General features: G+C 42.1%; 1 protein-coding gene across 2 annotated transcripts in view; it reads left to right on the top strand.

Annotated features, from left to right (window-relative positions):
- PTPN6 (protein tyrosine phosphatase non-receptor type 6) overlaps positions 1 to 25,000 on the top strand; it is a 1,172,112-nt gene that overhangs the window by 507,627 nt on the left and 639,485 nt on the right. For both annotated transcript variants that reach the window (XM_044079623.1, XM_044079624.1), the window contains exon 2: positions 10,620 to 10,742. In XM_044079623.1, coding sequence (XP_043935558.1) covers positions 10,620 to 10,742 — 123 coding nt within the window. The remainder of the gene's footprint in view (positions 1 to 10,619; positions 10,743 to 25,000) is intronic.

Below are 25,000 nucleotides of genomic sequence, written 5' to 3'. Positions count from 1 at the left end.
ATATATTTTGCCAATTTGAAGAGAAAGTATTTGCAGTTCTTCTTATGCAATGTACATACTGTTCAACTTTCATAAATACTGTATATTAGGTTTTGGCTAAGACGGAGTTCTTGGGACCCATTCAACCTACTTGTACAAAGCAGAGTAAAATATATGTGGAATTTCCACCATATGAAGAAATGTATGAATGTGAGAACAGACAGTTAAAATGTCTGAATTTATAAGTAATGGATATGGGACTGAAGGCCAGAGCCATAGCTAAAAAAATGAACCCAAGAGGAAAAACAACAGTCCTGCAGAAAAGTTTAGAACTTTAAAAGCTTTAGAATTTGTCGGTGATAGTTTTATGACTATGCAAGAAAGGATACATGAACAAGGAACAGAAACCAAGTCCACAGGAAAGTCTCTAAATATCTCTTTAAACATTGAAATGAAATACAAGTCTGGTGATAAGCCTCATGATGCAGAATTTCTGCACAATAGTTGTACTTTTGTGAAGGCAAGTAGGAAAAAGCTTAACAAAAGCAAGTCAGAAAATCTGGAAACATTAATGACAATGACTCAAAATGCTAGGAAAGCTGTATATACAATAAACCATTCAAACCAATATTACCACCCAAAATGTTCCTAACATACCACAGATAGTTACTTTGTAAAGTTAATGGAATGTTCTATCAAGCTGGTAAAGCATAAGCAGATAAAAGTGTTTAATACAAAAGCACTGCTTTAGTAATGCTTTAGTATTAAACACAAAATCAGTGCTGAAGTAATGTTTTAATATTAAACACAAAATCAGTGCTTTAGTAATGTTTTAGTATTAAACACAAAGTCAGTGCTGGACTAATGTTCAACTACTAAACACAAAAGCAGTGCTGGAGTAATGCTTTTGTATTAAACAGAAAATCAGTACTGGAGTAATGTTTTAGTATTAAATAGAAAATCAGTGCTGAAGTAATGTTTTAATATTAAACACAAAACCAGTGCTTTAGTAATGTTTTAGTATTAAACACAAAAGCAGTGCTGGAGTAATATTTTAGTATTAAACAGAAAATTAGTACTGGAGTAATGTTTTAGCATTAAACACAAAAACAGTGCTGGAGTAATGTTTTAGTATTAAACATGAATGAACCACCAGAGTAATGTTTTGAATACTTACAAAAAGAAGCAGTTTTAAAATCCAGAGACTGTTTGAAGGTAAGGAAACACAACGCCTATAAAGAATAAAAAGTTTAAAAGCAAGGGTCTGAACTCCTAACCATTTCCCTGTGTCTGATATATTTATCTGTATCTATAGATACATATGGGTACAGTGGGTTTACTCATCATATGTATTTGTTAATATGCAGAAGTGCAGCAAAGTTTTTTTGTAGAACATCTGGTTTAGCAAATGAACATGTGCTTTGTCGAAACAGATAAGTGTGATGTGTAGTAGGTGTGTGTGTGTGTGTGTGTGTGTGTGTGTGTGTGTGTGTGTGTGTGTGTGTGTGTGTGTGTGTGTGTGTGTGTGTGCGCGCGTGCTTTATAGGTAGGCCTTACACCCATTAGGGTGAGAACATACTCACCCTAGTACTCATAAAGATGGGAAAACACTGTAACCTGCATCCCCAAAGTGCAGTGTCCTCCCTAGTAAGGTTAGACCACAAAGCTGTCTCCTTTGTAATAAAAATCAGTCATGTGACCCTGGATAACCTTGTAACATTTAGGAAATATTCTAAGGCAAACTTTCTACTACTAAGTGATAACCTGTCAAAAGTTCAATCCCCCTCAAACCCTGAGAACACAGCTGCCTAAGCAGAATTATTCACATAAGCCCTGTACAATCATGTCAAAAAATGCACAAAGATGGCTGTGCCTACCGGAAATAAACCCAGAACTAACTCAAAAAAGAAACCACACTGGAGGAATCTACATATAAGCAGGTTGTACAAAGAAAGGAAAAAGGTCATAGCCAAGATTAGAAAGTGCTAAGTCCAGCATGATATAAAAAAAAAAAAAAACTCATCAATTTAAACAAAAAAATTAAGAGAACAAATTAAGTGTACTAAAGTCAAATTTGAGATAAAATAGCCTCCCAGGTAAAGGGCAGCCACAAGGCTTTCTTTAGCTTTTTCAAAACCTCAAAGGCAGCACACAGCAGTGTGCAGAACTGATTGCAAATGGAGTCACCTACATGGAGCCAGAAGAAATAACAAAGCTGTTGGACATCTCTTCCAGCACTCTAGAAGATCAAAAACACCACACTGATGGGCTCCAATAATTTCCAAGGATGCCTCATAAATAGCCTGAAATATGACCTTTTGGAATCACTGGAGTCACCATTTAACCGTTGTCTCCAGGCAGGCTTTGTGCCAAGTGAATGGAGAACTGCAACAGGACCCAGGAACTACAGACCCATACGACCAATTAGTCCCATATCCCATATGCCAGATCACAGAAAAAATTATCATGGAAATGATTAATAAGGAAATAGAAAACCTTCAAACACTGAATCCAAGCCAGCTTGGCCACGTCAAGGTTATGTCAAGGGCAGATCATGCCTACTCAACCTGGTGACTTCTTTGAGAGGGTCACCAAGGCAGTTTATTGGCCGTTTTGGGCCATTTCTTAGCTCTTTCTAACCCCTGCTATAAAGCCCGCTTTTGCGTGATTTTGCATGAAGTTGTGCATAGCGCAGCATCGGGCAGCGCTGGTTAATCAAGTTTAAACTATTTCTGGCTCCACTAAGTCTGCTCTTCAGTTTTTCCCTTAGAACTGCTCTACTTTCAATCTAAACAGTCTATTCTCTATCTGAAAAGCCCAGCACTTGCTCCTAAAGCATTTTTACACAGGTAAAGCACCCTTAAACAAAAAGAAAGCACTACATCCACCTACAATCCCCTTGAGTACCCATTTCCCTATAGGTCCTTTCTGACTCAGTTACACAGCAATCTCTTACAGTATTCTAGCATGTCGAAGGGTCAATTACCGGCGTCCTCTCCAGTTCAGTTGGTGAATCTGGGAATCTTGAGGCAATGTTACAACTGCCTCATGTACACAGACAACCCTCTCCTCCTCCCAACAAATACAAATATATGTGAGAGATGCAACTATATAGCCAAACTGGAGGCTGAGCTCCCTCGACTCAGTACTGGCAAAACCAGTCAGGAGGAGAAGGTAACCACACACACCACAAACCCAGTCTCACATAGACCTATCACAACTACAAACCAAACACATAAACACACAAAAACATACTCGGAGGCTCTAATTAAAAATCTACCAAAACAACAGAGGCCTCCAAAGCAGACATCCAAGCAACCACTATCTCAAAACATGGCACATGCAACACATAATTCACAAAGTCAGTGTGCCAAACAGTCACAGCCCTTAAGGTCAAACAACATGCCTGATACACTTGTAATAGGTGACTCCATAGTCAGACACACTGACGTCCCGCTCACCAGACTGAACAAGGAAAAGGTTACAGTAAGCTGCCTGTCAGGTGCTAGAATCTGCCACATATCACAACACTCAGGTCACTCCAAAGCAAGTACAAATATGACTCAGTCATTGTCCATGCCGGTGTGAATGACCTGAGATGTACCTCCCTGGACTACATGAAAAGAGACATAGAGGAGCTCTCTGATTATGTAGCCTAGGCCGGTATGACCCTGACCCTGAGCAGCATCTTACCCTCACCAAGAATGATGCCACAGTTCAAAGACAAAATGATCAGCTTTAACAATTGGCTCAATTACTGGTATCATTTTAAGGGGATCCAATGTCTGTCTGCTTGGGATGACATGCTTGACAAGCCACGCTGCTTTGCAAGGGATGGCTTGCACCTGTCACCCCTGGGCTTCCGGATATTGGCCAAGGCACTTGCCACCCCAATAGTGCCATTTTTAGGCAAGGCTCAAAAGACAAACCCACCTCCCTAGAAAACACAAGTGGAAAAAAACTAAGGGTAATGCTGCTCAACGCCAGAAGTCTAAACCTCAAGATGTATGCTCTCGAAGCCCTCCTCAGTATGGAGAACATCGATGTCTTTGCAGTGACTGAAACCTGGTTCAAGGCTCGTGAGAGCACCCCAGCACTACTAGGTTATACCTCATATCATGCTTTTCGGCCTCAAAACTTGGACCGAACCACAAAAGGAGGGGGAGTATCCATATTCATCAAAGATGCCTACACCTCCAGGTTAGTGGCAATGCACGAAGCATCGGAGACCATCCATGTGCAACTAACCGGAGACAAAACTGCCCTACAGTTTGTAGCATGCTACAGACCACCCTCTCAAACTCAGGAACCACACTCAGCCTTCCTGAAGACACTGGAGAGTATGAATGTCTCTCCAAATACCATCATATTGGGAGACTTCAACTACCCAAACATAGACTGGGAGCATTACTCAAGCCCCAACACCCTAGCCCAAAGGTTCCTAGAATTCATAAACTCAAATGCGATGGAACAACTAGTCACCACTCCCACAAGAGGAGATAATATACTAGACCTGATCATCACAAACATGGGGACACAATGCTCCACACCGGAAGTATACCCCTCATTGGTGAGATCAGACCATAAATTAATCTCACTGGAAATCCACATCCCGCCCCCACCCCCAGCACAACAGACCACAGTGAAGAATTTCTCAAAAGCTGACTTCACACTTCTTAAGACTCAAGTGGTATCCTTCAAGGCCCCTGGGCCAGTGGAAACCCCAGCTCACACCGCTGAATCCTTTATAAACACTTTCTACGGACACCTTCAAGAATGCATTGATCATGCAATCCCAAATAAAACCAAGACCCATTCCCCCAAAGGCAGGCATCCTGTCTGGTGGACCCCAGCCATTAACAAGCTTTACAACAGGAGGAGGAAGCTACTACATGACAGAGCAAAATCCCCAAAAGGGAAGGCATCTCTGATCAGTACTAGCAAAAAACTACGATCACTCATAAAATTTTCCAAGGCCAACTTTGAGAGAAAAATCGCAAAAGACACTAATGACAATCACAAGGCCTTCTTTAGTTATGTTAGAAATCTGGGTGGAAACTCCCAGATATGCTCAGAGTTAGTCCAAAATGACAAAAAATACACTGAACCCACAGACATTACCAACATACTGGCAGACAGGTTCAGTGCAAATTCCCCCCCCCCCCACAAGGAGAAATATCTATCCCAGCAGAGTGTAGCCTCCCTGACATCTCAGATGCCCAGGTGAGAGCCGCCCTCTCCAAAGCTAAAAACACAGCATCAATGGAACCAGACGGTGTCCCGGGTTGCGTGCTACATGAACTCCAAGAGGAACTAAACCCGCACATAAGGCTGCTGTTTAATCTTAGCCTTACTACAGGATATGTACCCAAAGAATGGCGTACAGCAACAGCGGTCCCACTCCACAAAGGTGGTGCTTCTACGAACCCTGGAAATTACCGCCCCATAAGCATGATGAGCCTGGTCTGCAAAGCTATGGAGAGGATCATTATGGAACTCATAAACAAAGACATTGGGGACCTACAGACACTGGATCCTACCCAATTCGGCTTTGTCAAGGGCAGATCCTGCCTTTTGAACCTGGTTGACTTTTTTGAAACAGTCACTAAGGCCATTGATGAGGGTAAGGCAGTTCACACAGCCTACCTTGATCTTGCAAAAGCCTTCGACACAATACCCCACTTGGGCATCATAGACAAGCTCACCAGCTTAAATGTAAACCCATATGTCATAAAATGTGTTGCAAACTGGCTCAAGGACAGAACTCACAAGGTCAGAATTGCTGGAGCCATGTCAGACTCTAAGCCAGTCACAAGCGGTGTCCCATAGGGCTCGGTCCTGGGACCCCTCTTCTTCGGCATTTATTTTTCCGAGGTGCAAGCAAACATAGGAGGATTGTGGCTGACAAAGTTCACAGATGACTGCAAACTGGGCGCCATAATTGATACTCCAGCGGACACAAGCATCCTTCAGGAAAGGCCTCATAGAAATGGATAACTGGTGCCAGAGCCATGGCCTTAAACTAAACACCAAAAAATGTATAGTCATACCCTTTGGGAAAAACAAAGTACCCACAAATTACCACATAGGTGGTAATCCATTAAGTACGGAAGAAGTAATCAGGGACCTAGGGACCCAAGTTGACAGTAACCTCTCATTTGACACTCACATTGCCAAGGTGTTTAGGAAGACCTTCTATATTATCCACCTTATCATGAAAGGATTCACATCTAGATCAAGAGAGGTCATTGTGCCCCTATACTCTTCCCTTATCAGGCCCATAATTGAGTACAATGCCCCATTTGGGATGTACCTTACCCGACACCTGCAGCAGTTAGAAAGACCCCAAAAGTACCTCACCAAGAGGATCAAGGGTCTCAAACATATGTCATATGCTGCCTGGCTGAAGAAACTCCAGCTCTATTCAGTCGCATACCGCCTACTCAGAGGTGATCTATGCCTGATGTACAAGGCCATGTCAAATCCGGAATTAATGGACATGCTCCACCTCAGAAAATCCAAATCCACCAGAGCCATGAGAGCAAAGATTTGAACCTCAACACAGAAATAAATAGGACGTGCTGGAGGGACAAATTCATAACCCAGAGGCTCCCTACACTCTGGAATAGAATCCCAGTCCATGTTAGGCAGAGCCCCTCACTGACTATCTTCAAGAGAAATCTTGACGAGTGGATGGGAGATCGTAGGTTTACCCCGGGGGTCATCTCTGTGTCACTACTAAGAAATCTTGACGAGTGGATGGGAGATCGTAGGTTTACCCCGGGGGTCATCTCTGTGTCACTACTAGACAGAGGCACAGTAAACTAAACCCTAAATGGGCACAGTATTCTCATTCCAAGGGGTGGCAAAAGCCACACACACTCGGGCTAGGCTTATAAATGCCCTAGGGCAGATAGCCTAGTATGAACCTATGAACCTATGAACCTATATTGGTGAATACTGCCTACTTGGCATGACTAAAGCATTTGATACAATTGTCTACTCCGGCATTGTAAAGAAACCCATGAGTGTCGGCATAAACCTCTATGTTACACACTGGATAACTGTCTGGCTCTCAGACAGAAGCAGGAAGACAGGATATGGAAAACCACCTCCTCAAAGAGACGAATCACTAGTGGAGTCCTTCAGGACTCTGTGTTGGATCTGCACTTTTTTGGCATTTACTTCTCAGAAGTCAAGGATCTCTGGCTGAGTTTACAGATGATTCCTCCCCAAAACACTAACATCCCACAAGAAGAGCTAAAACAGATGAATGACTGGTACCAAAACCATGGCCTAAAACTCAATGTCAAGAAATGCATACTAGTACCTGTTGGCTAGACAGCCACCCTAGGAAACTACCTCATCAAAAATGCACCTCTAAGAGTAGAACCAGCAATGAGGGATCTGGGTACAAATGTAGATAGTTACCTGGCTTTTGACCAAAATGTGTTTAGCATTCTATTTTGCTCATCTTATATACAAGTGCATAGCATCTAGGTCCAAGGAAGTCAGTGTCCCCACTGTATTCAACCCTCATGAGTTCCATCATTGAGTGCAATGCCTTTTTTGGTGTGTACCGAACCAGGTTCAAGCAACAAATGGAACATCCACAGAGGTTCCTCACAAAAAGATCACATGACGTAAACAGCATGTCCTGTGCAGATTACCTCAAAGCCCTATCTCTGTTTCTTGCGGATTGTTGAGAGGTGGTCTATGCCTGGCATGCAAGGCATCCTTAGATCCAAGTCTGAGGAAGCCCTATCTCTGTTTCTTGCGGATTGTTGAGAGGTGGTCTATGCCTGGCATGCAAGGCATCCTTAGATCCAAGTCTGAGGTACCCTTTGCACATCCATAAAATGAATAGCATCAGAATTATTCAATCTAAGGACTTAAACTTTGCTTGTGATATAAACAGGGCATGTTGAAGGGATAGGTATGTGATTCAGAGGATTCCCCTTCTCTGGAACAGGTTTCCCATCCATGTGAAGTAGAGTTCTTCCTTAACCTTATTCAACAGAAACATGGACCAGTGGATGGGGGATCAAACATATATGTGAGGTCTAGCTCCCATGTCACAAATGGACACAGGCAGCCTATAAATCTTATCCTAGCTTACATATACCCCTCAAAATAATCTCTAAGGCACACAAAATTGTAGCTTTTATTCGGGAAACCTGGCTAGACTTACAAAAGCCCCAGTGGTCATTAGCCTAGTATAATCTGTGAACCTATGAACCTTACTACAGGATATGTACCCAAAGCAACAGTGGTCCCACTCCACAAAGGAGGCACCTCTACGGACCCTGGAAACTACCGCCCCACAAGCCTGACTAACCTGGTCTGCAAAGCTATGGAGAGGATCATTATGGAGCTCATAAACAAAGACATTGTGGACTTACAGACACTGCATCTTACCCAATTCGGCTTTATCAAGGGCAGATCCTGCCTCTTGAACCTGGCAGATTTCTTTAAAACAGTCACCAAGGCCATTGATGAGGGTAAGGTGGTCTACACAGCCTACCTAGACCTCGCAAAAGCCTTTGACATAACACCCCACTCGGGCATCGTAGACAAACTCTCCAGCCTAAATATAAACTCCTATGTCATAAGATGGGTTAAAAACTGGCTCAAGGACAGAACCCACATGGTCAGAATTTCTGGAGCCATGTCAGGCTCTAAACCAGTTACAAGTGGTGTCCCACAGGGCTCAGTCCTGGGACCTCTCTTATTCGGAATATATTTTTCTGAGGTACAGGCTAACACAGGAGGACTGTGGCTGACCAAGTTCGCACATGACTGCAAACCGGGCACCAGAATTGACTCTCCAGCTGACACAAGCATCCTCCAAAAGGGTCTCATAGAGACGGAAAACTAGTGCTAGAGCCATGGCCTTAAACTAAATGCCAAAAAGTGTATAGTTATACCCTTTGGCAAAATCAAAGTGCCCACAAATTACCACATAGGAGGTAATCCATTGAGTACAGAAGAAGTAATTAGGGACCTGGGGACCCAAGTTGATAGTAACCTCTCCTTTGACAACCACATTGCCAAAGTGGTTAGAAAGACCTTCTATATAGCCCACCTTATCATGAAATGATTCACATCTAGATCAAGGGAGGTCATTGTGCCCCTTTACTCATCCCTCATTAGGCCCATAATTGAGTACAATGCCCCATTTGGGATGTACCTTACCTGACACCTGCAGCAACTAGAAAGACCCCAAAAGTACCTCACTAAGAGGATCACGGGGCTCAAACAGATGCCATATGCTGCTCAGCTAAAGAAACTCCAACTTTACTCAGTTGCATACTGCCTACTCAGAGGCGATCTATAACTGACGTACAAAGCCATGTCCAACCTGGAATTAATGGACATGCTCCACCTCAGAAAATCCAAATCCCTTAGAGCTACGCGATCGAGTGACTTGAACGTCAGCACAGAAATAAATAGGGCATGCTGGAGGGACAGATTCATAACCCAGAGACTCCCTTCACTCTGGAATAGAATCCCAGTCCATGTTAGGCAGAGCCCCTCACTGACTCTCTTCAAGAAAAATCTTGATGAGTGGATGGTAGATTGTAGGTTTACCCCGGGGATCACTTCTGTGTCATTACTACACAGAGGCACAATAAACACAACCTTAAAAAGGGCACAGTAAACTCATTCCAAGGGGTGGCGAAAGACAAACGCACTCTGGCTAGGCTTGTAAATGCCCTAGGGCAGATAGCCTAGTATGAACCTATGAACCTAAATGTGTGCGTGGGTTACAGTCAGAATAATGGTTAGGTAAGGGGTTAGATCAAGTTTGTGCGTGCTTGCGAGTACTTATGGTTAGGGTTATGTAAGGGGAAGGATTTAATATGCGTGTATGTGTGTGTGTGTGTGTGTGTGTGTGTGTGTGTGTGTGTGTGTGTGTGTGTGTGTGTGTGTGTGTGTCTGTGTGTGTGTGTGTGTGTGTGTGTGTGTGTGTGTGTGTGTGTGTGTGTGTGTGTGTGTGTGTGTATGTGTGTGTATGTGTGGTGACTGTCTGGGCTGTCTTGTGTAGTGGTAGTGCTATAGGAAGGGTTCTTCTAATTTAAGACGCATGTTAGGGTTAGGGGCAGGGTTAGTTTGACCATGCATTTCTAAGGTGGGTGGGGGGATTTGCCCCATGAAACCTTAATATTATGTGCTAACCGTAATGTTACTCCCACCCCTAACCTTGGGGTAAGCATAATGACCCTTGTTTTGGAACTATTGTCTTGACAGTGCCATACAATTCTAACAATTCTGGCTATGCTTCTGTTTATAAAGACCTTACTAAGAAAGACTACGTGCCATGAGTCATCCTCATGATGGTAGGGAAATGCTAAGTATAAAAAAATGTTTCCTCCAGTGGAGGATAACAGGCAGCTGTCATACAAACAATTCTGACAATTTGCCTAGGTGGTAGACAGTCAGGCTGGCATATACCCAAGAATTATTACAAAAATTGTTACAAATAAAACTGAATAAATTACTTCATGAGCCACACAGATTTGCTGTAAAATTGTCATATAACATGCTGTGTAATAGTGAATAAAGTGAATGCAGGCTACAGATATAAACAGTGAAGTACACTGTGTACTAAAGTTATGCTCTCTGTTCATGTCTTGTAGGTGGTTTCATCGTGACATCAGTGGAATTGATGCTGAGACACTGCTAAAGAGTCGTGGGGTACCAGGAAGCTTTTTAGCACGCCCAAGCCGTAAAAACCAGGGAGACTTCTCCCTGTCAGTAAGGTAAGAATCCTACAACCTTCAAAAAATACTTTGGCAAAGTTCATATACATTAATTTGCTTCTTTTATTAAAATTGCTTAAGTATTGTGTTTTTTCTTTATCATTTTAAAGGTCAGATTTTCAGAATTCTACATATTTCTTTTTAGAGAATACTATTAAAATATACATCCGTTGCAAGGTTTGCATTTTATATACATCTAAAACTTAATAGATAGTATAAAATTTCCAACTCTATTGTTGTTTGTAATGTTTAACAGTGGCATCTAGCAACTTGACAAAGAAGGGGACATACCACCTGTTCCATCTTTATATATATCTCCTTAGCTCCAGTATGCTAAAAATACCTCACTCCCCTTTATAATTTATCCATTTATTTGACAAAGAGGGGGACATACCACCTGTTCCACCTTTATATATATCTCCTTAGCTCCAGTATGCTAAAAGTACCTCGCTCCCCTTTCTAATTTATCCATTTATTTGACAAAGAAGGGGATATACCACCTGTTCCAACTTTATATAAATCTCCTTAGCTCCAGTATGCTAAAAGTACCTCGCTCCCCTTTCTAATTTATCCATTTATTTAAATTGTTAGTTATCCAAGTACTGGTACTAAAGAAGCCATTTTTTCAGAAAGTTCTTTTTTGCCTTGTCTTTCATTAACATTTTTTCTGCATCTGCCATCTCAGTTTGCAAACCCTTTAATGGCTACAGTTTGACCCTTTAATTATTTATTTTATTTATTTATTTATTTAGTTATATTTGCTGACTGGGAGTGTCCGACTGGACGTAGGTCCATTTTCAGTGGAGGCCCAGGGAGAAAAGCTCCACAGTTAAAATAAACAGACAGTAGTTACATTGGATTACATAGTGATTAACAATTTACATAGCAATTACTTACAACATATTTACAGATGAACAACATAGTACATCAGTAGACAACTAGAATCTTTATCTGTGAAGTACATAACAGACATTAACAAATGTTACAATAAGAAGTTCCTGCTGTATAATAAGTACTAGGCTCATGAGCATCTGAGCTTGCTATAATCAAGGTAGTTAGTGGAGGTGAAAGAAAGGTAGTGGTTGGATGGGGTGGGTGATATTAGAGTGGGAGTTGCAAGGGCATAGCCAGCATGTTTTTAGGTGCGCTTTTAGTAAAGTTTTGAAGTTGGTGCATGATGGTACGGAGGTAATTGTGGGTGGGAGGGAGTTCCATAATTTGGCTATGGTGCAAGAGAATAGTGCTTCACCAGCAGAGTTATTGGCTTTAGTGATCTGCAAGTGATTTTTGTTGCTGGATCTTAGTGGTCTGGTGGTGCGATAGGGTTGGAGTAGATTCTGGAGGGATGGGACATTTAGATTTACAATTTGCGGATATTCTTTGATTTTGAATTTTGTATTTCATTATTACCTTTTTAGCAGATAGCAGTTTGAGTCCAAGTGAATTTAAATGGTGGTTTTCCTACTACCACACTAGTCCTTATTCAAGAAGTGCAGGAAGGAATGTAACTGCTCTACATTAGTCAGGCATGTTTCTTGGAGCCTCACCACTGAAGGATTATGTTTTTTATTAAATTATTATTATTTTCCTGTTTACAGGCTTGGTTAGACTGTTTGCATTCCCACTAACTCCTTTCAGTTTTCCATCTATCTGGAAAAGTACATAAAAAGTCCTTTCAAATAATTGTTACTCATCATGAAAATATCCCCCATATCCACACTTTATCTTTATGCAATGTTGTAACCAAGCAACTAAACTTGTGAGAAGCAAGATTCCATATCTGACATTTATTTATTTGTTTGCCAGGGCTGTGCAGGCATCGCTCAGGTGATTACAATCATAACTTGAACAGAGATTCAATGAGAGAAATACATTTGATGATATAGCCAGTAGGATATAGTATTAGTCTGAGTGCATACAAAGAGATCCACATGTAGGAACTAAGAGAAGCAACCTAATAGTGAACTTTAAAGGGGTGGTATGAAGAAATGAATGCAGAGGGAGGGAACAGGGGGAGAACAACTTAACTTGTTAAGTCTTAGTTCAAGAAAAGTGGTGCGAGTGGAACAAGTTGGAGAAAATCTAAGTATCTTACTCAGAGTCACACAGCATGAAATGGAGACCAGGGGAATCAAACCCTGGACTACAGGAAGCAGCTCATTACTAGCTTATAGACTCAATCCTCTGCTTTAATCGCCATAGTAAAGTTTTATTTTAATTTCTTAGGTAGCACGATCCAGTGAATAAGTTTCCCTTTGGAGAGCACTGCCTTTTTAATTTTGATTTCTCAAGTGTCAATTGCCAAAGGCTGAAGGTGCTGGTAATGGGAGTGTCTCTGTAGGAGCTCATTGTTGGCAAAGTGTCAGCAGTGAAGTCATTTTTGGGGTAATTCTCCCTTATTCAAAATAATGCATCTGTGGAACTGGTCTTTACAAGTTGGGGGAGTGGGGTGCTTACCCCCTCAAAACAGTTACATTGTCACTTTTGTTGTTATTTTTCCAGTGCCATTGACTGCAATCACTGAACTGTGATCTCTCAAGAAACTGTTAAAAACACAATTTAAATGTTTTTTGCAGGGACCTCCTGCACTCCCAAATATAGACGGGCAAGTTCCCATACCTCTGAACTTATATATACTAACTCCATTGTTGCACCAGCTAAAGAAGGGAAAATACCCTAAAAAGAGCATCACAACTACCCCAGTCCCCACTTCCTTGAGCCTTGGGCAACTGATGTTCAAGAAATCATACTTCATACACCAGTAGGCCAGCCATTTGTGTATTCAAATATTTAACAGATTCATGTTTAACTTTAATTTTGTTATATTATGATTACTGTATATATATATGTGTATATATATATATATATATATATATATATATATATATATATATATATATATATTTATTTATTTTGTATCCATGTAGTTTTGTATCTATTTAATGTCAGTCATTACAGAAATGAACAATTATTTTGTCATTGTGCAATTATCTATCTATCCACAATCCTTTTCTCCCATTTTTTGCTCTACTGAGTTGGGGTGTCACTTTAGCAGTAATAATCATCTAGAAACAATGTTCATGCAAACAAGCATAGTTATACTCTTGAGTGAAGTCAATATTGCGTATCACCTTTGTTGTGTTTTACAGGTTATTTATGCTTTGAAAGTAAGAAATTATTGCTAGCTAAAAATTAACATCAATCTTAAAAATTAAACAGTCAGTCTTTTCCTAGGGACACCTTAATGTCTTTCAGAATTACAATAGTAAACAGCAAGAAATTTAGTACTGAAAATGTATTTGACAAACATTCATGTTTATTTTCTTCAGAATTTTACTTTTGGTCAGTCCATTTGCTTGTTTTATCTTTCTTTTTTAAGTTTATAATTAAAATGTAGTTGTAGTTTCAGTTTTCCATGTATTTACTGTAACACATGCCGTATTCACCTTACTTGGAGTGACATTTACATTTTTATTTGGATTATTCGGGTTGTAATTTTTTAACTGTTTCTTTGGTTAAACTTTGCTTTCCTAAACAAGAAGAACAGCTTCACCATATATTTCTTGGGTGGAATTTGCATTTTTTAGTTCTTGATTTTTTCCCATTTGCTTCTGACTGTAACATACTTTAAGTCACTTACTTCTAAATGATCCTGCTCTATCTGGTTACCTTGTGTGGCCATCACAGCTTCTTTGGTATCCTTTGCAGTTGTCACAGCTTCTTCGGTATCCTGTGCAGCCGGCACAGCTTCTTTGGTATCCTGTGCAGCCGTCACAGCTTCTTCGGTATCCTGTGCAGCCGTCACAGCTTCTTCGGTATCCTGTATGGCCATCACAGCTTCCTCGGTATCCTGTGCAGCCGTCACAGCTTCTTTGGTATCCTGTGCAGCCGTCACAGCTTCTTCTCTATCCTGTGCAGCCAACACAGCTTCTTCGGTATCCTGTGCAGCCATCACATCTTCTTCGGTATCCTGTACAGCCATCACAGCTTCTTCAGTATCCTGTGTAGCCATCGCAGCTTCTTCAGTATCCTGTGCAGCTATCACAGCTTCTTCGGTATCCTGTGCGGCCATCACATCTTCTTCGGTATCCTGTACAGCCATCACAGCTTCTTCAGTATCCTGTGCAGCCATCACAGCTTCTTCGGTATCCTGTGTAGCCATCACAGCTTCTTCGGTATCCTGTGTAGCCATCACAGCTTCTTTGGTATCCTGTACAGCCATCACAGCTTCTTCGGTATCCTGTGCAGCCATCACAGCTTCTTTGGTATCCTGTGTGGCCATCACAGCTTCTTCGGTATCCTGTGCAGCCGTCACAGCTTCTTTGGTATCCTGTGCAGCCATCACAACTTCTTTGGTATCCTGTGCAGCCATCACAGCTTCTTTGGTATCCTGTGCAACCGTCACAGCTTCTTTGGTATCCTGTGCAGCCATCACAGCTTCTTTGGTATCCTGTACAGCCATCACAGCTTCTTCGGTATCCTGTGTAGCCATCACAGCTTCTTCAGTATCCTGTGCAGCCGTCACAGCTTCTTTGGTATCCTGTGCGGCCATCACAGCTTCTTTGGTATCCTGTACAGCCATCACAGCTTTTTCTGTATCCTGTGCGGCCATCACAGCTTCTTCGGTATCCTGTGCAGCCGTCACAGCTTCTTCGGTATCCTGTGTGGCCATCACAGCTTCTTTGGTATCCTGTACAGCCGTCACAGTTTCTTCGGTATCCTGTTCAGCCATCACAGCTTCTTTGGTATCCTGTACAGCCATCACAGCTTCTTTGGTATCCTGTGTAGCCATCACAGCTTCTTCGGTATCCTGTGCGGCCATCACAGCTTCTTCTTTATCCTGTGTGGCCATCACAGCTTCTTTGGTATCCTGTACAGCCATCACAGCTTCTTCGGTATCCTGTGCGGCCATCACAGCTTCTTTGGTATCCTGTACAGCCATCACAGCTTTTTCTGTATCCTGTACAGCCATCACAGCTTCTTTGGTATCCTGTACGGCCATCACAGCTTCCTCAGTATCCATATACACTTTTCAGTCCCAGGGAAAATAAAAACATTTGTAACACATCTAACACGGCAGCCCTTTAAGTCTGAAGAATCAAACCGCCTGTAAAGACTTATTTTTAGTCTAATTACAACTGTCATGGACTAGTCTTGTTCTGCAAATATTCTTACCTCATTAACTTTTAAGTCTATGCAGTTTCCATATACTTATTAAGACCGCTGTTTATAGCTGTATCTCAGAATGAATGAAAATATGACAGACCTACTTCTTCTTTATGTCCAGCAATGAAATAAATGTTTTACCAGCCCTTTCTGTTTTAACGTTTACCTCTGCCATCAATATCCATTCAGCTAAATCTTGCTGCCTAAACTGTAAATTAACTTTTTGTTCTTCTGTTTTTTTCAGAAATCCCTTTGAAATAGACATTCTTAATTCTTGCACATTCCTCATACTTGACAAGACCTTCTTGTAAAACTCTTAGGCTTTGTTCCCATTTATTACAATTCATGTTTGGTTTCTAATTTTTTGTTAATACCACTTGCATTGTACCGTAATGTTGTGTTAGTACATTTCATGTTTTCTTTTTTTGATTTGCATGTATTCAACCAGTTTTTTACCAGTCTTTCTAATTTATTATATACCATTATCTGGTTACAGCTCTTCAGTGTCTATTTATATATTTATATTTGTTTACCAGGATAGTGCACTGTTAATATAGTGGATAAATGTCCGGGGATTTTGGAATTGAATGGCTGCTCATATTGGCATGACCCAGTGCCTGCTTCTTTGACTTTTTTCTGATAATATCTTTGTTAGCTGCTTCCTAGCTTTTTTTCAAGGCCCCTTACATTTTAGTTTCTTGCATGTTAAGATTTGGAGCTTTTAACAATAATTCTGGATCCTGTTTAATAAAAGGCAACAAAGCTGAGCATGTCTTTTCCATGTAGCAGGATAACCGCAAGGGACCAACATACAAGAAATATAATTTTTTAGCAGCTTCAGACTGGCAATGCACTTTTTAAACTTAAATATATATAGAATGCACTTTATCAGACTTATATATATAAAGAACATTTTGCAGCATTACCAAATAGGGCGGAGAAGAGTGTCAGGAGTGATTTGTGACAGACAAGTACCAGTAAGAGTGAAAGGGAAGGTCTACAAGAGGGTAGTCAGACCAGCTATGTTATATGGGTTGGAGACAGTGGCATTGACAAAAAGGCAGGAGTTAGAGCGGGATGTGGCAGAGTTAAAGATGTTAAGATTTGCACTGGGTATGACGAGGGTGGACAGGATTAGGAATAAGTATATTAGAGGGTCGGCCCAGGTTGGAAGGTTTGGAGACAAAGCCAGAGAGGCAATAGTACATTGGTTTGGACATGTGCTGAGGAGGGATGCTGAGTATTTTGGGAAAAAGATGCTATGGATGAAGCTACCAGGTAAGAGGAAAAGAAGAAGGCCTAAGATAAGGTTTATGGATGTAGTGAGAGAGGACATGCAGGTGGATGGTGTGACAGAGCAAGATGCAGAGGACAGGAAGAAATGGAAACTGATGATCCACTGTGGCGACCCCTAATGGGAACAGCTGAAAGAAGATGATGACCAAATACTGCCCTTTGCCATGTTCCTCCAAGCCTCTTTAAAATATGAAGTGCAACAATGTGGCAAAATGTTACAAAACACCTTGATGAGTAATATTTCTTTATGAAACTATGGTTTGAAAAAGTTGACTGAGACAAATTTCAAAATAGTTATGGTTCACTGTTGACACACAAGCCTATGGCAGAGGTAAGCGTATAGGCCACAGTCTGTAACAAAGTTGCTAAGTTATAGGGAAAATAAATGCAGTCTGTTTCAATTAATTAGCTAGATGGTTGTGCACATTGGGCAGCATATAAGACATAAAACATTTGGCTATCAGAGCACTGTATCTGCCATTCCTTTCTGCAGACTTTCACAAATGTTGGTGATAACTGATATGTACTGTTCCGGAAAAAATGAAGTCCTGCTATTTGACCAGCAGCAGTTCACATTTCTTTTCAAACACTTTCCGGCAACATAAAACTCATTCCCATCACCACTATCCTACCTTGGCTCTGTGAATTGGCATGGCTCTTGAGAGATAACTTGTAAACCAGCTATCACTATAGAAGAGGTCCTTAATGCTCTCTCTAAGGCCAACAACACCGCATGAATGGGCACAGACGATCTCACAGGATGACTTCTAAACAGCATGAAACATGACCTAGCAGGCCCTCTGGAATTGCTATTTATCTGTAGCCTCCAAACAGGCTCCATGCCTCATGAATGAAAAATGCAACAGTCATCCCTCTGCACAAAGGTGGGTTATCTACAGACCCTGGAAACTACAGAACCATAAGTCTCACTAGTCTTACATGCAAAACCATGGAAAGAATTATCATGGAAATGATCAATAGTGATATAGTAAACCTCCAAACACTGGACCCAACCCAGTTTGGTTTCATAAAGGGCAGGTCATGACAAATTAGCCTGGTGGACTTCTTTGAGAAGGTCACCAATGCAATGGATGAGGGCAAAATGGTTCACACTGCCTATTTTTACCTGGCCAAGGCATTTGACACAATGCCCCATTCAGGGATTGTTGATAAACTCAAGGGGTTAGATATAAACCAGTATGTTAGCCAGTGGAAAGCCAACTGTATCACAGAGAGGACGCATGAAGTTAGAATTGTGGAGTCCACCTTTAGAAAGAGGCCAGTCGCAAGTGGTTTCCCTCAGGGATTGGCCTGTGACTGTTCCTTTTTGGCATTTACTTCTCTGAAGTCAAGACCAATGTCAGTGGTCTCTGGCTGACTAACTTTGCAGATGATTGCAAATTAGGAGCTGTCATTGAATCTCACACTGACACAAATGTTCTCCAGGAGGGGCTAACAGAGACAAACAACTGGTGTCAGAGCCATGGACTAAAACTAAATGCCAAGAAATGCATAATAGTATCCTTTGGGAAGTCATCCATCCTGGTAACTATCATATTGACAACACACCCCTTAGAGGTGACCCAGTAGTCAGGGACTTAGGGAAACACATAGATAGTAATCTAGTTTTTGATCATCATGTGTCTAAAGTGGTGAGGAAATCATTCTATGTTGCGCAAAGTACAGTTGTGTACACTTACCATAAATGTAGATGTTTGAGTGCATTCACTGTTGCAGTCATTACATTTGGGTAATCCTGCTGGCAGGTTGCTCTCAGTCGGCCTGAATTCCAAATTCTTGGGTCCTGCGTCAGTTGCTGTCACCCCTTCCCTGACGTCAGGTCATCAGGGATATAAAAGATGCAGCCGACACCATTTTCTTCAGTTTTTTTGCCCCAGATGTCAGGTGCCCCCAAAAGGGTAGGCTATATATATATATATATATATATATATATATATATATATATATATATATAAGACATACATGCATCAAAATAAACTTTCCCTTCATCTACAAGCAAATACACCGCATAGGTTGTATAGATCAGAGAAGTAAAGATAAGTTCCAGCAGAAATAAGGGGGATGGCGGGTGGGTAACCTGGACTGCAACAGTGAATACACTCGAACATCTACATTTATGGTAAGTGTACACAACTGTACTATATTCTTCATGTTTCACTGTTGCAGTCATCACATTTGGGTAGATTCCCAAAGCTATGGTTTGGGGGCTGGAGCTAAACAACATTAGGAGTGGCTATGAGGCCCTGCAGAACTGCAGTGGCAAAGCCTGCCCTGTATTTAGAGTAAAGTGGCAGATTGTAATGCTTTGTAAAGGTGTGCACTGAACTCCAAGTAGCAGCTTCTAAAATGTCTTTGGTTGGTACTCCCCTGAGAAAGGCTGCTAAAGTGGCTGCAGCTCTGGTTGAATGTGGCCTAATGCCCTTAGGCACTGGCTTGCCATGATGTGAGTAGCAGAAACGAATGCAGTGACCTATCCACTTTGAAATAGTCTGCTTGGAGATAGCCTTTCCTTGTGATCCTGCAGCATATGCCACTAGTAATTGTTCTGTCTTTCTGAAAACTTTAGTTTTGTCCAAATAGAATCTAAGTTGTCCGTGTACGTCCAAAGAATGCAGAATTTTCTCCCCCTTGTTCTGTGGATTTGGATAAAAAGTTGACAAATTAATAGTTTGGTTAAGTGCTACACTGGACACCACCTTAGGCATAAATGTAGGGTTTGTCCTCAGAGAGACCCTGTCTGGATGAAAAATGATAAAAGGTTCCACAGCCATGAGAGCCTGTAGCTCTGGCACTCGTCTTGCAGAAGTTATTGCTAGGAGCAGAGCTGTTTTCCAAGATAAGAACTTTATATCCGGAGTAGCAGCTGGCTCAAAAGGAGGTAAGGTGAGTTTTTCCAAGACATAATTGAGGTCCCATGCAGGTATTGGCGGTCTCCTTGGAGGCCTTACATTTTTGGCTCCTCTGAGGTACTGCCTTAATAAAGGATGAGAAAAGAGTGTTGGATCAGTATTGTAATGAGCTGAAATGGCAGAGGCATGAATCTTAATTGATGAAAAAGATAGGCCTTTGTCCATCATCTCAGTTAAGTATTGCAAAATCTGAGGAATATTTGGGACTGCTGTATCAGTTCCTTGAGCTTGGTTCCAAGAGTAAAATCTCTTCCATTCCCAAGCATAGGATTTTCTATAACTAGGCCTTCTGGCTTCTAAAGTGACATCCATCACAGCTTTACTGAGAGGTGTGGTTTGTATGGCTACATTATCCGCCATGCTGCCAGGTTTAGGGTCCTGAGGTGGCTGTGCAGAATCTGATTGTTTTGCTGGGACAGTAGATGAGGTATTTGAGGTTCGGTCCAGGCAGGTCATTGGGACAAGTTCCTTAAGATCGGATACCAGTACTGGCGTGGCCAGTTTGGGGCAATCAGAATCATTTTTGGTTTCTCCTGCTTGACCTTTAGGAGTAGCTTGGGGAGGAGAGGCAGTGGAGGAAAGGCATATACTGATAGGTTTGTCCAGTTGAAAGATAAGGCGTTCACTTTGAAAGATAAGGCGTTCACTTTGAAAGATAAGGCATTCACTTTGAAAGATAAGACGTTCACTTTGAAAGATAAGGCGTTCACTTTGAAAGATAAGACGTTCACTTTGAAAGATAAGGCGTTCACTTTGAAAGATAAGGTGTTCACTTTGAAAGATAAGGCGTTCACTTTGAAAGATAAGGCGTTCACTTTGAAAGATAAGGTGTTCACTTTGAAAGATAAGGCGTTCACTTTGAAAGATAAGGTGTTCACTTTGAAAGATAAGGCGTTCACTTTGAAAGATAAGGCGTTCACTTTCCAAGCTTGTCTGTGATAAGTCCTTGTGCAGAATCTTTTTAGTTCATTGTTTTGAGGGGAGGCAAACAGATCTATGTCCGGGCGTCCACATTTCTTTGTTATCATGCTGAAGACTTGTGGATCCAGATGCCACTCGTGGGGATCCATGAGGTTTCTGCTTAGTTCATCTGCCAGAGTATTTTCCTCTCCTGGCAGGAATTGTGCCTGCAGATTAACTTGGTAAGTCAATGCTGTGTCCCATAAAGCCATGGCTTGTCTGCACAGGGGATAAGAATGAGTGCCCCCCCTGCTTGTTTATGTACCACATAACCGTGGTGTTGTCTGTCTTTATCAGTAGTTGTCCCGGATGAAGTAGGTCCTTGAAGGCTGTCAGGGCATTTTGAACAGCCAGCATCTCTTTTTGATTGATCTGTAGATGCTTTTGGTTTGTGGACCAGGTGCCCTGAATGCCTCTTCCTGCCATGTGTGCCCCCCAGGCATAATCTGAAGCATCCGTCGTTAAGCTCTGCTTGGCTGGGGGTAGTGAGAATGGCTGTCCCTTGTTTTGGTGACCAGCCTTTGTCCACCATCGAAACTCCTGTTGCAGGCAGAGAATGAGAGTAATCATTGTTTCCTGGCTGTGGCAATGTTGTGTGCAGACACTTTTTAGGTACCACTGAATTTTCCTCATATGCAGTCTTGCATGTAGAATTAGTAAGATGCAGGATGCCATGAAGCCCAAAGCCTGCAGAATTTTTCTTGCAGATAACTGGGCCTTTGTTGCCATTTCCTTGAAATAGGTAGTCAGTTGCCTTTGTTTGTCTGGCGTGAGATAAGCCATCTGGGCAGTTGTATTTAAGCTTGCACCCAGGATTATTATCTCTTGAGAGGGTACTAGTTTTGATTTCCTTTTGTTGACTGTGCACCCTGGGCATGTTAAAAGCCTTTTCACAAATGCCAGATGCTGTAGTAGAATGTCCGTGTTCTCTGCTTGTATGAGGCAGTCATCCAAGTAAGGATATATTTGTATTCCTCTTTATCTGCAGTAAGCAATTACTGGTGCCAGGCACTTTGTAAAGACCCTGGGCGCAGTAGATAAGCCAAAGGGCAGTGCAGAGAACTGGTAATGCTTTGAGCCAGCCTTGAATCTGAGGTATCGTCTGCATGCTTGTCTGAGTGGGACATGCAGGTATGCCTCTTTTAAATCTAAAGTCACGAGCCAAGCCTTTCTGCCCAGCATGGGCAGAAGCTGCTGCAAGGTCAACATCTTGAATTTTGGTATATCCAGGAAAGTGTTTAGAATAGATAGGTCCAGTATTGGTCTCCATACTTTGTCCTTCCTGGGTACAAAGAACAGTCTTGAGTAAAATCCTTGTCCCTGCTCTTGCTGTGGCACTTGTTGAATAGCCCCCATGTCTATGAGGGATGAGACTTGTTTTTGAGCCTCTGCCCATTGATTTTTTTGGCAGGTCTGGCCAACCGTTTGCTCTTGGCAGGGTATGGAAGTGAAACTTGTAGCCTTGAGACACTATGTCTAGAACCCATTTGTCCTGGGTTATAATGTGCCACTTTTGAGAAAAAAGTGCTATTTTTCCTCCTAAGGGTGCTGCCAGTAGATACGTACTTGGTGCAGGCAGGGGGAAGTCACTGGGACGGTTTCCTGCATGGTTGTGATTTGTCTTCTCCACTTTTGGAGGTAGAAGCACCCCATTGCTTAGACCTATACGAACCTTGCGGCTGGGATCTGCCTCTAGGGCATCTGGATCTGCCCCTTTGAGGTCTGTCTGACACTGGAAAGGACCACTCCTTTGTAGGCCAGTGTCTGCTAAACCTAGGTGGCTGTACTTGTAAAAAATCTTTGACCGTTTGCATAGATTTAGCTTTGTCCTCCATTTTCTTTAACACTTCTTCTGCCATAACACCAAACAAGGTATCATGCTATAATGGTGCATCTAATAATTTAACTTTGACATGATCAGGCAGATTTTGTTCCTTTAACCAAGCATGCCTCCTAATTACAGAACCCGTAACAGCGGCCCTGCAGGAGGCCTCCAGAGAATAAAAACCAGATTGCAAAGTATGCTTTCCAACTTGTTCAGCTGCATGCAATAAATCCTGCATTTCTTTGTTATCTGCACATTCAGAATTTACCAACATTTTCTGTTTAAGCAGTGTCATGACATATTGCTGATATTTGAGCATATGAAACTGGCAGTTTAAAGCCCTTATAGCCAAGGTAGCAGATGCATAAATCTTTTTTCCCCATCTATCCAGTGCCCTAGAATCTCTGTCAGAGGGGGTAGGTTTTTTTGCAGTGGAATCCTTAACCCCTTTGGGACCCTGAGAAATAGTTTCTGGGTCTGCAGCAGGGTTTTTGAAAAGGTATTTATGCGAGTCAGGAACCCTGTAGTATCTGTCGGGCTTAACTGGAGCTGGAGGTAAAGGAGTCAGGGGTCAGGCTAGACTCTGAAAACACATCATCTACAATGTCTAACACGGGTGGGATGGCTAGTGGCTTGTGTTGAGGTAGTAACAGGAAATCCCTGAGCCTTTTTTTAGATTCTGAAAAATCTTGGCTCTCCCAGTGGAAATGCTCCCTCATGGTATGCAAGGTTTCCCCAAAGGAATAGTCCTCAGGAGGAGAAGCTGAAGGAATAGATTCTTCAGCATCAGAAGCCTCATAGGGGGGAAGAAAATATTCCTGATCAGAAGAGGAATCAGAGGAAATGGAAACCTGATCTGAAGATTCATAGTCTGTCTCTTGCCTAGGCCTCTTATCAGGAGGGGATGGAAACCCCTGATCAAGGTAATTAAGTCTTCGGCCATTTTGAGCATCTGTTTTTTGGGCATGGAGGCCTGTCCATGTGGCTGGTGAACTTGTTTCTTTGCTTTTAAAGGTGCTTGTGCTTAAAGGTCCACCTTGGATCCCGGAAACTACCGTCCCATCAGTCTTACAAGCCTTATCTGCAAGGCCATGGAGCGTATTTTCATGGAACTTATAAACAAAGACATTGGCAACCTTCAAACACTGGACCCCACCCAGTTTGGGTTTGTGAAGGGCCGATCTTGTCTCCTGAACCTGATTGACTTCTTTGAATCAGTCTCCAGAGCCATGGACAAGGATAAGGTGGTCCACACAGCCTATCTAGACCTTGCCAAGGCCTTTGACACCATCCCCCACTCTGGAATCATAGATAAACTTACTAATTTGGGCATTAATCCGTATGTCACCCAATGGGTTGCTAAATGGCTTACTGATAGAACCCACACTGTAAAAGTAGCAGACTCCAAATCCAGCTCCAGACAAGTGACAAGTGGAGTACCTCAGGGTTCAGTCCTGGGGCCGCTCTTGTTTGGCATCTACTTCTCTGAAGTACAGGTCAACACTAAGGGACTCTGGCTAATAAAGTTTGCAGATGACTGCAAACTGGGAGCCATTATTGAATCCCCAAATGATGTGGATACTCTACAAAAGGGCCTTACAGAAACAGATGCTTGGTGCCAGAGCCATGGGCTCAAACTCAATGCCAAGAAATGTATTGTTATCCCCTTTGGGAAAAAACATGTATCCATGAATTACCATATAGGTGGCAGTACACTAAACACAGAAAGTGTGATAAGAGACTTAGGGACACAGGTGGACAGTGGTCTCACCTTCGATAACCACATCGCCACAACAGTCAGGAAATCCTTCTATGTGGCACACCTCATCACGAAGAGCTTTTCATCCAGAAAAAAGGAGGTCATTGTCCCACTGTACTCATCCCTCATTAGACCCATTATAGAATACAACTTCCATTTGGTATGTACCTCTCAAGACATCTGCAACAACTGGAAAGGCTTCAGAAATACCTCACTAAAAGAATCACAGGCCTAAAGCAGATGCCCTACGCTGACCACCTTAAAAAACTCCAGCTATACTCTGTCGCATATCGTCTACTCAGAGGCGATCTCTGCTTAACAT

Source organism: Protopterus annectens, chromosome 8.part0, assembly GCF_019279795.1.
Source record: "Protopterus annectens isolate FY-2018-M chromosome 8.part0, PAN1.0, whole genome shotgun sequence".
NCBI classification, from domain to species: domain Eukaryota; kingdom Metazoa; phylum Chordata; order Ceratodontiformes; family Protopteridae; genus Protopterus; species Protopterus annectens.
This window is presented reverse-complemented; position numbering and strand designations above follow the sequence as displayed.